General features: G+C 42.1%; 1 protein-coding gene across 1 annotated transcript in view; it reads left to right on the top strand.

Annotated features, from left to right (window-relative positions):
* Positions 1-13,688, top strand: part of AHSG (alpha 2-HS glycoprotein) — a 31,256-nt gene that overhangs the window by 307 nt on the left and 17,261 nt on the right. Inside the window, exon 2 of the mRNA XM_063442737.1 lies at positions 348-458. Within this exon, the coding sequence (XP_063298807.1) occupies positions 348-458 (111 nt within the window). The remainder of the gene's footprint in view (positions 1-347; positions 459-13,688) is intronic.

The following is a 13,688-nucleotide window of genomic DNA, read 5'->3' as shown; positions in this document are numbered from 1 at the left end:
TGCTCTTGAACATTGCGTGTGAAATAAATAATGTTTCTCGTAACAGTCATTCAATTTATTCAGCTTCTTATCCTAAATAGTATTTAGTAAGGTGATTTGAAAAAGGCTTACAGGGTTATTCACTAAAGTGCGAATTGCTGGGAATTCTTAGTGAATTCAAATTAAATTTAAACGTTTAGACCAAAATAACTGAATTGGAAAAATTCTCCAACTTAATGCTGTTTTCAGTTTGTCTATTTTAGCCTTACAATTGAGATTCACTTTGAAATTGCTTTGAATTCATTGCAGCGCTCTCAAAATCTAAAATTTTTTTATGTTTCTGAAATTTTCTTTTCTCTCTGTTTTAGAACCAGGATCATGTAATATACATTCTAGAGCTGGATCTTCTGGAGACAAAATGTCCTTCTGTCAGCCCAACTCCAGTAGACCAATGTATTGTAAGGCCACGTAACGAACAGGTATGCTTTCAATGTCTTCCGTTACGGTATGATCCGCACTTAGTAGTAATATCATTAGATTATATGTATTCCTGGTATTTATATCTTGTCACTAAAAGCCAATAAGGATGTTAAACTAGCAGTTTGTGGTCTAACAAAAATCCGATACAAAATAAAAATAATTTTTGACAATTGCAAGGTGTGTACTTATAAATGGAGGCAGCAGCAACTGCATGAATAATTGTGAAAATGACATTTTAAAACCTATTTGGCAAACTGGTTACCATTTTCATACAGAGGAGTGTAGCTTCCAAAATTTAAAACCGTGATTTCTGTGAGAAATAGTGAAAGAATAGAGACAAGGAAAATCACAGGTGTATTCTAAAAGAATATATTTTAATTTATTTTTTAATTCTGTATATCTGGAAACAAAGTGCAACCAGGATACCCTATATAGTGTACAAATTGCATAAAATAATAAAAAACGTACCTCCTTCTAGGTAGTTAATTTCAATAAGTTCAATTCAATAAGTTAGCATAGTTCATTCATGTGCATATTATTGCTTTCACAATATAAAACTGCGGCATATATACAATTTTCATTCTCTTAAATGGATTACAATTTTCTTTTCTTTTTTTATTATTATTATTATTATTATTATTATTATTTGTTCGGTTAGATGCCTGTATTAATAAATTCCATAAAGAAATAGTTAAATTAATCAGAACAGCATTTCGCAACTCTAATTATGCCAGTTCTAGTTAAATAGATTAAAGTTTTCTTTTTCTTCTTCCCTTTAAAAATGCTATAATTACAGATACTGGTTTGCGGTCATCAAGTTTAAAACTAACTCATAAATTATTTAAATAGGTAGGTCTCTAGGTTGCTATCTCCCTATCCCTTCATTTTGTCTTCCCTACAGTCATTTTATCTGTTACATAGTTACCTAGCTGAAAAGAGACTCAGCCTTCCTCACATTTGTTTTTTGCTGTTGATCCAAAAGAAGGCAAAAAAACCCAGTTTGAAGCGCTTCCAATTTTGCAACAAGCTAGGAAAAAAATTCCTTCTTGACCCCAGAATGGCAGTCAGATTTATCCTTGGATCAAGCAGTTATTACCCTACATTGAAAGATAATATCCTTGAATATTCTGTTTTTGCAAGTATGCATCTAGTAGCTGTTTGAACATCTGTATGGACTCTGATAAAACCACTTCTTCAAGCAGAGAACTCCACATCCTTATTGTTATTACAGTAAAAAAAACCTTTCCTTTGCCTTAGATTAAATCTTCTTTCTTCCAGTCTAAACGCATGACCTCGTGTCCTATATAAAGTCCGGTTTGTGAATAGATTTCCACACAATGGTTTGTATTGGCCCCGAATATATTTGTATAATGTTATCATATCCCCTCTCAGGCGACATTTTTCTAAACTAAATAGGTTTAAATTTGTTAACCTTTCTTAATAGCTGATATGTTCCATTCCTTTTATTAATTTTGTTTTAAATATGTTTATTTGTTTCATAACATATTCCAACGCAAACGTATTAGTGTTAAAGCGGGTTAGTGCCTGCGCAGAGGCCTGGTTTTCATTGCATGAATGGATGTTCAAATCGTTGCCTGCGCAGAGGCTCATCAATCATGTCTATTGTTCTACAGCGTTTAATATAATATCACATTTGAGCGTGTTTTTGCAGTATCTAATAATCATTTGGCATTGAATGATAACATATCATTAAGTCCTTGCTGCCTGGCCTGATTTTTATCTGTCTATCTTGCATATTTATAGCCAAATAAAATATATTATTATGTAAGCATGTAAACGTGTGAATGCTCATTTAATTAAAGTAATTGACTTACAATGCGTGGTCTGATATAGACTGTTGCTAACAGTGCAGTACTGGTAAAGGTTATATAACTAGACACCCTATATAAAATGCTGTTGTCTTGTATATTAAACATGTAGTAACTTTACGATAATTTATGATTCTTAACTTGAATCGAACATGGGGAGGCCTCGTTTAAATGCTGTGTCCCAGCTGCTATAACCGTATAGAGACAATTAACGTTTTTTATCTAGCCCATTTCTCCGGTACGGTTGTTGGAGCAGGTTTTTGCATTACGAGTAGATAACATATTTTTTGTCTGCGTGTGTTGCAAATATAGTTAACATCTAGGTTTATATATTATTGCATTACCGGGCCAATCTTAAGTAGAGCAAGAAAATGGTCTACATCCAGGATGAAGTGAATTCATAACTGCATGGTCTATAGCATTGCAATGTCTTATGCCCATGTTAAAGTAGGCACGTAGCCTTATCATCCCCTTCTACATGCATATAGGTTGGCTAATAGCTATGTATCGAGTCAACTTAGTTAAAGGCTGGTAAGCGGATCTTGCAATATTATTATCACCATATGTGAAGACCCTTATTACACGGTCCTAGTATCTTGCAGAGTTATAAAGAAAGCTTATAAGGGCATATGATATGATGCATTTATACAAATTTGGAAGCATGAAAATATGAGTCTGATTTGTATTAGTGAGACAGCTCATTTGCATTGTAATCATACGTCAGATGCATGTACCACTAAGCGTATTATTGATCAAATTAAAACAGTCAGTGCCTGGTAAGGGTGTTTCTAATGTGTTGTGGAAGAGGCATGCAATATAGATGAATTTGTAAAAAACAATATTGTAAATGTTTAAAACTTTTAGCAATACAGGAGCAAGGCTGGCCTTATTATCAGTTCGGTGGGGGACCCTCATGGCACAGCTGCTGTGCATTTCCTGGGCCGCCGAGTCTCCGTCTGTCCTCCCTGCAGCAACTCCAGCCCATCGCCAGAGTCCTCAGTGGCTTTGTGGGCACTCGGGAGCAGAGGCAGTCCATACGACTCCCACACCTTGAGTCCACGGGACTTCCTCTCCCTGCACCTCCTCATCACCACCCAAGACTCGGGGGAGCGCGTGGCCCGACGTCTCACCTGGTGCCGGCCGCATACTTGGGGCCGGCGCGCGCTGCTCCCGGCCACCGGTCCGCCGGAGGGGCCGCGCAGGCCCGCCCCACCGGGCTCACGGCACCAGGGACTTGGCGCTCCGGGGACCCCTCAGACCCAGATGCCAGGGCACTCACTTTCCCAGCAGGCGGGTAGTCACCGCGGAGGATCCATCCAGTGCTCGGCTGCACCAAAGTCCGCTCAGGCGGCCAGATCAGCTCCCCTTGGTTCATATTCTGCACAGCTACTCCTTCTCTGGTGTTGCCAAGGTGCCTTTAAGGAGTGTGCTTGTAGGTTGTGGGGCGCAGCCCTGCCCGGTCCTTCAGTAATCTCTGTAGAAGCTTAGGCTTCTTTTAATTCCAATCAGGGTGTTACCTCTGGAGGGTATAGCTTCCCTTCCGTGGATGTGTCTGCTGTTGCTGGCTGACCTTCACATGGCCTTCGCCAGTGCAGGTGGTCGGCATCCAACTCACGCCCAAAAGAGGGGAGGCGGGGCCATGCCCCGGGCCGAGGGCCTCCCCATACCGGGGTGTTTTCCATGTGGCGTGATGTTTCGATGATTGCTGCATGTAATGGCCGCTGGTTCTCTGATTCTCAGCCGCATGGAGGCCCGGCCCGGTCCTCTTTGCTTGCCCGACGTGCGGTAAGTGTTGTGCGGGCATCTGGAGTGAGCTGGTGCCGTTCTCCGTTCAGGGATGGTGTGGAATCACGTTTTTGAGCAGTTTGGGGGCTATTTTTAGTGCCTTTTTGCTTGGTTGGCTCTGGAGCCCATGTGGATGGCGTCCAGTCGGCCCGGCAGCCCGGCCCCGCCCCCCCTTTTATTAATTTTGTAGCTCGCCTCTGCACTTTTTCTAGTGCCATAATATCCTTCTTTAGAACAGGTGCCCAAAATTGCACAGCATATTCAATATGTGGTTTTACCAGTGATTTATAAAGAGGCAAAATGATATTCTCATCCCGAGAATGAATGCCCTTTTTCATGCATGACAATACCTTACTGGCCTTGGCCACTGCTGATTGACATTGCACATTGTTGCATAGTTTGTTGTCTATAACAATTCCCAAGTCCTTTTCGTGTGTTGTTATCCCTAATTCGCTTCCATTAAGGGTATACGTTGCTTGTGTATTCTTTACGCCGAAGTGCATAACTTTGCATTTTTCAACATTAAATTTCATCTGCCATTTGAGTGCCCAGTCCCCCATTCTATCTAAATCCCTCTGCAGCTAAGTAATATCTTGCTCACATTGTATTATTTTACAGAGTTTTGTGTCATCTGCAAACACTGAAACATGACTTTCAATGCTGTCTTCAAGATCATTTATAAACATGTTAAATAGAAGGGGTCCCAGAACAGGCCCCTGAGGGACACCACTTGCCACCTCTGTCCAGCTTGAAAATTTACCATTAATGACAACTCTTTGTACTCTGTTTTTAAGCCAATGTTCTACCCAAGAACAAGCAAGAACAATCATCTAGACCGATTTCCTTGAGTTTGAACACTAATCTATTGTGTGGAACTGTATCAAATGCCTTGGCAAAATCCAAATAGATCACATCCACTGCAACACCCTGATCTATACTTCTACTTACTTCTTCGTAGAACACAATCAAGTTAGTTTGACATAACCTGTGCTTCATAAAACCGTGCTGATTTTTGCTGATAACCATGTTCTTCTCAAGGAATTCTTGAATATTATCCCTTAATAACCTTTCAAATATTTTCCCAGTCACAGAAGTTAAGCTCACAGGTCTATAATTTCCAGGCAAGGATTTTGAACCCTTTTTGAATATCGGAACCACATCTGCCTTCCTCCAATCCTCCGGAACACTTCCTGAAAGAAAAGAATCTTGAAAGATTAAAAACAGAGGTTCACTTATTTCTACACTTAGTTCCTTAAGTACTCGTGGATGGATACCGTCAGGCTTTGTTTATATTAACTTTCTTTAGTTGCTGCAGCACCTGTCTTGAGTTAACCAATTACAATTATTCTGCAAGTTTTTAGTAGCAATCATTTGCACATCTATTGCCATGGGTTCTTCCTTAATATATACGAAGGAGAAATAGTTATTTAAAATTCCTGCCTTTTCCTGGTCTTCATTAACTAACACCCCCGTTTCAGTTTTTAGTGTACCTACACTTTCATTTTTTAGTTTTTTAGAATTTATGTACTTAAAAAATGTTTTGGGGTTGGTTTTGCTCTCTTTAGCTATCATTTTTTCATTTTGAAGTTTAGCAAATCGAATCGCCTTTTTGCACGCATTATTTGCTTTCTTATATCTTTTATAAGATGCATCTGATTTTTCCGATTTAAATGCTTTAAATGCCCTTTTCTTCTTATTATTATTTTTAATCTCTTGTTTTACTTCTCTACTAAGCCACATTGGTTTTAATTTATTTATTTTATATTTATTACCCAATGGTACATACTGAGAAATGTACCTTTCTAATATTTGTTGGAAGATGATCCATTTATCCTCAGTGTTCTTTTCACTAAAGAGTTTATGTCAATATATTGTAAAGCTGCCCTTAATTTATTGAAATTGGCCTTTTTAAAATTATATGTTTTAGTATACCCCATGTGCTTTTGTTTTTCACTATTTCCCAAGTTTCCCAAGTGCTCACCTACTTGAATGTTGGTCAAAAGATCAACGTTGTTTGTTAAAACCAGGTCCAGGTGTTATAACCAGGACTATTAATAAGACAAGTTCCAGTTTGTTTCCCTCTATAAATAGTTTCAAGTTAATATGCTTTCCAAGGACAAGTCCAAGCTCTCCCAAGTCAACATAAATAGCTAAAGTTGGTTAGTATTTAGTTTCTTTTTCTCATTTATTATTCTCGTCATTGCTCTACAACTACTTTGGGAGTATAAAGTTATAACTCATTCATTATGACATGTTTTAGAAACAAGTTGGGGTCATCTTACCAAATACGCCCTATCAGTCCACTAGCAGGTATGTGTAAAAAAATAAATAAATAAATAAACCCAGATAGGAAGTAACCTTTTTAAAAAGTCCTCGCCAATTAGGAATAATTTCTTCATAGGCCTCTTTGCGTTAAGTTGAGCGGTCCCACAAGGCCAACTCCCATCCCCATGCTCAGAGGTACAAGCCCAACGGCCCAACTCATAGTTAGCGCCTTGCATTGTGTCATAGTTAGGGCCTCACCTTTCATGGCCAATCTATCTTAAATATCATAAATGTCACGAAAGGCCAACGCCCCATTGCTTACGTCAGTGGCACCAAATGCTCCCACGAGCCAAATCATAGGTAGAGCCTCTCAAAGCCACTTGGCAAGTAGTGAAGGCATCGCCTGTCACCTAAATTAGTTAGAATAATATAATTTCGCTGTTGGACATTAAATCTAGGGAGCTGGGTTCCTTCATACCTATCAGGATATCATTTTAACCATGTCATCTACCTCACACCCATAACATGTCTAACGATTCAATACAACGAGATGACCTGTCGCTTACCAGCACCCCTACCAGACCTAAGTCCCGGACGAGGCAAACCGCTATAGCCAGCCCAGCATCCAGCTTCAGATCCTGGACAATACCAAAAATTACAGCCGAACTTAAAAGGAAGAACATTCCCTTTCCTGCCACAGCCAGGAAAACCAAACTATTTCGCCTGTTAAACACGTATGATGATAATGAAAGGACTGGCCCTAGTTCTGACTGTAATATACAAAACAGTTTGTCAGAACTACATAACATGATCTCCTCTCTAGTGACTTCCGTAGCCACCATTAACAACCGATTGGATAATCTGGAATCCAATAACCAACCAATCATCCCAGATGTTTAAATTCCCGTATCTCAGCCAGAACCAAACTCAGGAGGTAACTCTAACCCTCAAAACGCTAAAAGTACTAATATCATTAATCCAGTACATCTCATTCCACAAAACCTTAAACGTGACATATTAGAAGGCAAAGATATTAATCTGTCTTCTCTCCTCATAGCATCACAAGATATAATTGAAAACAGGTCATACATGTTTGACGTTTTATCCGTGGTAATGAAGTCTAGAGACCCTAGACTTAGCTCCTAGCCTTCGGATTATATTGGGACGTTATTTGCTCTGCTCTTCCCCACCGTAGAGAGAAATTAGATTTATACTTACAAAAGCTGGTAGACTTAGCTTATAAATACGGAGGCTACGCATTCTACGATTACCATAAGTCCTTCTCAGCAAGATCTGCTGCGACGCTGGCCCAATTCAATACTACTGACTGGGGCCAGTTAGATACAGAGTTGTTTTGCATACATTTTGCGGGTCTTAAAACACCAGCTTGTGCAATATGTTCCTCAGCTTCACATACTGTTAATTTCTGTCCCAATAACATGGTTGTACCTTCCACTAGCAATGCCAACCCACAGTTTCAACGTAATATGACTCAAAGAGAATTGAAAGATAAATTAGGCAGGCCTATAATTTTTCTCGGGAAAGTATGTAATAACTTCAATGCAGGGGGATGTAGTTACAGTGCTTGCAGACTTCTTCATGTGTTCTCACTTTGTTTCAGAGCACACGCCAAAACAATGTGTCCGAATAAATTGTTCCCAAAAAAATCATCAACCCTAATAAACGTACCCAATTTGCAATGTTACCTGACTGATTATCCTTCTTCAAATCTTGTAGACTTTCTCACCTCGGGTTTCACCCTGGCTTTGTTGCACTCCTCACAGTTATTTATAGAATGTCCCAACCTACAATCCGCACTCACAGACCCAACTAGTCTGCAGGAACTCCTCAATAAAGATATTGAGAATGGTTTCATGATAGGGCCTTTCACTACCCCACCATTCACTTCTTGGAGAACGAACCCTCTAGGCATAGCTACAGGGAAATTTAACAATAAAAAGAGACTCAACATCGATTTCTCAGCACCTCACTCTTCTACTTCCCCTAGTTTAAATGCACTAATACCATCGGAGGATTTCTCTTTACAATATGCAAAAATAGACGATGCCATACAAGCTATTATTAACTCCGGCAAGGCAGCTTGGTTAAGCAAAACAAACAACACAAATGCTTTTAAATTATTACCAATTCATCAATCACTCTGGCATCTGCATGGCGTTAAGTGGGAGAAAAAAATACTATTTCGCGACTAGACTGACTTTTGGCTCCAAAAGTAGCCCAAAAATCTTCGATATTTTCGCAGAAACTTTGACCTGGCTCTTGATTAAGAAAAGCAGATGTCCAGTAGTGATTCACTATCTTGACGATTTTCTCTCCATTGAACCACACTACAACACACCATGCAGTCTACAACAAATGCTTTCTTTATTTAAGATCTGGGAGTTCCGGTAGCCCCAGACAAAACAAAAGGTCCCAGCACCGAAATAACTTTCCTGGGTATCAAGCTAAATTCAGTATCCTGCTAGCCTGCCTCAGGAAAAGGTAGACAGTGTTTTAACCTATATTGAAGTCTGCACCATTCATTGGTCTTGCACCACTTTTAGGTTCACTCAACTTTGCTATGAGGATTATTCATCAAGGAAGGTCTTTCATCTCTAGAATACTCTCTCTTCTACACGGTCTCCCTGACGACGACTCTAGAACTAGTTTAGACAAACCAGCCAGGGCCGGCCTAAGAATGTGGCATCTATTTTTATCCTCTTGGAATGGCAGGTCCTTATTTGTTCCACCATCTCTGATGATTCCCCTGTAATATGGACTGACACAGCAGGAGCCATAGGTTACGCTGCTATTTTTGGCAACAACTGGGTATATGATACTTGGCCACCATAAACCTCCACCCTAGAGAATTTTAAGAAGACCTCAGCACTGTTTGAAATCTTCCAATCAGGGGTGGACTGAGAACCCTCAGGGCCCCCGGGCCAAATAAATCAAGGGCCCCCTTACATGCCCCACCCATGCTCCACAGCAAGCGCCACCCTTGTCCCGCCTCCAGCCACACCCTACACAATCTTTAGGCACAAGGAACAAAAGTGCAATTATCCCTTCGAGGCCCCTAGTAGAGACTACAATTGAGGGCTAATGGGCCATGGAGTGGGGTCTTTCTAGCAGAGGCCATCTCAGAGTCCATTAGGATGACTCTACTGGAAACAGTCGCCTCCAGGCCCCAGTAGAGATTACAATTGACAGCTACTGGGCCATGGAGGGGGGGTCATTCTAGCAGAGGCTATCGCAGTGTCCTTTAGAGAGTGTGTTAGAAAGAATCTCCTCCAGGCCCCATTAGAGACTACAATGGAGTATAATGGGGCCTGCAGGGGTGTCTCTCCAACACTCTGGTTCCTATTCACAATATAGCAACACAACATAGCTTGCTGATACCTAGGCCAAGTTGGCTCCTCTTACCTTAATTACTGTTGCTGGCTGGCAGTCTGTGGGCTTGCTAGAAGGCTGTGGCTTGCTGGCTACTGATGGCAGGCTGTGGGCTTGCTGGCTGGGGCTGGCAGGCTCTGGCTTGCTGGCTACGACTGGCAGGCTGTGGGCTTGCTGGCTGTAAGCCTGTGGCTTGCTGTAGGCCTGTGGGCTGGCTACTGGCCTGTGCCTGGCTGCTGGCCTGGCTGGCCAATGGGTTGACTGGCTGGCTACTGGCCAGCCTGTGGGCTGGCTGGTCTGTAGGCTGGCTGGCTGGCTACTGGGGCACTTGTAGATTATTTAAAGAAATAATCCATGCACAATAACCACTACTGCTCTGGTGCCAGGAGGGCCGGGACCCCCTCCCAGAGTAAGTAGTCAAACCGTTTAAGAACAGTTTGAAAACTTACCTGGGGTCTGCTGGGATATGGGGCTGTAGTAGGGTATAGGAGCAGTGGTGCAATGTGTGCGGGGTGCAGTGTGAAATGTTCAGTGTGTGTGTGGGGGGGGGTGTAGTGTGTGAATGTGTAGGGTGTGTGGTGCAATGTCTGTATGAGGGGGCTGTGTATGTGTGTGGCAATGTTAGTATGGGGGGCTGTGTATGGGGGGTCTGTGTGTGTATGGGTGGGCAGATTATGTGTGTGTGTGAGGCAATGTGTGTAAATGTGTATGGTGTGTGTGGGGGCAGTGTGTGAATGTGTATGGTGTGTGGGGGGGCAGTGTGTGAATGTGTATGGTGTGAATATGGGGGCAGTGTGTTTATGGGGCTTGAGTTCACTCTCACCACTGTGACCACCAGGAATCCCTGGTGGTCACAGTGTTGAGAGTGAACTCTAGCCCGTAGCTCCAGGGCTAGAGTTAACTCTTGCGAGAGCCAGAGCGCGGCAACGCTCTGTGCTCGCGCAAGAAAGACCCAGAGGAGCTGCAGGCTGAGCTCCCGGGTCCTCTCTTCCTCCCTCCCCTGCTGGCTGCCCGCACGGTGCCTGCGGACCGGGGAGAGAGATCGGCCGGCAGGGGAGGGGAAATTACGCCGTTGCCCCCTGGATCCACCAGTGATATATACAGTCCCACTGTGTGCCTTTTTGTCTCCCCCCAGTCCCTCTGTATGTTTCTTTCTCCCCCTCACTGCTCCTCTGTGTCCATGTCTCCCCTCTCCTTCCCAGTCTCTCTTACCCCTCTACCTCTTTCTCCCCCTCCCCTTGTGTGTCTTTCTCCTTTCTCCCTGTGTCTCTCTCTTCCCCTGTGTCTCTTTCTCCCCCACATCTCTCTTCCTCTCTGTCTCTTTCTCTCCCCTCCACAACCCCCTCACTGACGCTGAGGACGGGAGGAGGGAGTAGCATGTGTCTCTCTCACTCATGCTCCTTTGCGGTTCCCACAATTCCCAGCACAGGATGCTGTGCTGGGAATTGTGGGAACCGCAAAGGAGCATGAGTGAGAGAGACACATGCTCCTCCCGTCCTCAGCGTCAGTGACAGCCAGAACAGGAATGCCGCCGGACCGCCCGGCGGCTCCAGCATATAACGCGGCCGGCCCCCTCAGAGTGTGTGCCACCGGACAGGCCACCCGGTGGCACCCTGATGCCGCGGCCCCGGTGGGCCAATCCGGTCCTGCCGCGGGGCCCCCTGATGGTGACCTTGGCGGCGGGCCCCCCTCCCGGCCGGGCCCTCGGACCATGTCCGAAGTGCCCGACTGGTCAGTCCGCCCCTGCTTCCAATAGTAGCTGCAGCACACATATGGGGCAAGGAATGGAAAGGTCAAACAGTTAGGTGCTTTTCAGACAACATAGCGGCATGTAACATTATTAACAAAGGCCGATCTCAATCCCTTACAATAATGAATCTAGTAAGGAAACTTACCTGGTTAGCTGCAAATCTACAGTTCTGTGTATGTTGTATCAACGTACTAGGCGTTCTGAACAACGCAGCTGACGCTCTGTCACGTTCTAATTTACAGGAATACATCCTACAGCAAACGTTCAGCCCAAAGAACCTCCACAGTTCAAAGTCCTAATTATGCTTTAAATACGCTGTTAAAACACAGTAGATCCCTCGCACACGCTGATTTGTCAATTAATACTAAAAAAAGCTAATGCCAGAGCGTATGATCTGTTTAAAAAATTTGTGCGTGACTTGAATGTAACAACTTTTTGCCACATCTCTTTGAGACTTGCATACAATACCATTAAACTTTACTTGACAGGCATACAACATTACATGTTAACTATATACCCAAACAAAACTCCAATCTTATTTTCATATCCAGTCAAAAGTGTCCTGAGAGGCATTCAGAGACTAAAACATCAGAATCCCCTTAAAAGACTTCCCATAGACAGTAACATATGTAGGAAGATCTCTGAATTATTAGATAACAACCCTTTCAACAGTCTCACTAATTTGGTAATCAAGTCAGCCGCCTATTTGGCATTTTACAGTTTCTTGAGACCCAAAGAATTATCTGTGGAGAAAGCTTTCGACTTTAAGTCATGACTTAAGCAACAACACTTAGCAAAAGTGAACAACCATTATATGCTGTCAATCCCTCATACCAAAACTAGCCAGACAGGCCCCCCAGTAGAAATGAAGTATTATTCTACCTTTTCCAAATGGTGTCCAATACTAGTATTGGATAACTTAATTAAGAATCAGTTCACAACAAACCCTGATTACCCACTATTATCCCTTCAAGGGAAACCTGTTACCACCAAAAATTCATGCTATACATACGCACACTATTACTCAGGCTAGGCCACAATCCACATTCCTTCTCCAGTCATTCATTCTGTATTGGGGCAGCCACAGCAGCATCCATTAATCACGTTCCGACACATATCATTAAGAATATGGGACGCTGGAAATCCTCTGCATACAACAGATACATTCCAAACCCAGAAAAGGAAATCAGACTTGCTTTCCATGAAATGTCTAATGTTTTGTAAAATAAAGAAAATCGTTTTCATAGTTTTTGCCCTCTTTTTTACAGGTCTAACCTCACGTCGGTTTTGGCACACCTCAACCGACTTTGTTCATATCAAATTACATTCAATTACAACCATACGTTCCACTATTATCCCGTGCACAAGTGGAAGGCATATGCATGAAATTGTGGGAGGTATTATTGGTCCTTTTTAAACCCAGTAGCCCCTGCTTACCTGTCGTTGACAATTTCGTAAGTTCCCCTCCCACCTCACCCTTTATTATTTCATATTAATTTATCTAGGTGGGCCCTCTTTTTTACAGGTCTAACCTCACGTCGGTTACGGCACACCTCAACCGACTTTGTTGTTATCAAATTACATTCAATTGCAACCATACATTCCACTATTATCCCGTACACACACACACACATATATATATATATATTTACACTATAGTGCACACCAGTGGAAAACATAACATAAACATAGATTTGCATTAGATAAAGGGACACTTGTAACTGCTTAATCTCATTGAAGTGGTTATAGTGTCTGGAGTCCCCTGGCACCATCCTTCCATTTACTGTTAAAACATTTGTAATGTTGCAATGCTAAATTAGAGTCCCCATGCCTCCTGTTCTGCTTGGGCTAATGGAGGAAGCATTAGCTTTGAGCAGCAATGAGCAACTGTGAGTGTCAGAGGGTGTCAGCTGATCAATTCCAGCCTGCCACAGGGTCCATTTCTGGTATGAAATGGTATTACCCGACGGAAGACTCAAATCTATGATTGTAGTGCCTACAGTGTCCCTTTAAATGTCTGCATAATAATACAAATAATAGATTCAGTTTAATATTTTTGATAAGCTATTCAAATGATTTAATATGTTTGGATAGCATTTAAATTGATTCTTGCAAATATTAAAATACTAATATCAATATTAAATATATCAACAAATATTTTTCAAAATTTTAATAATTTTAAAAGTTTTTCCTAAAATATTAAATCTTTT

The sequence above is a fragment of the Pelobates fuscus genome, chromosome 2 (genome assembly GCF_036172605.1).
Source record: "Pelobates fuscus isolate aPelFus1 chromosome 2, aPelFus1.pri, whole genome shotgun sequence".
Classification (NCBI taxonomy): Eukaryota; Metazoa; Chordata; class Amphibia; order Anura; family Pelobatidae; genus Pelobates; species Pelobates fuscus.
The sequence above is the reverse complement of the archived record's forward strand: the minus strand, read 5'-3'. Positions and strand labels throughout refer to the sequence as shown.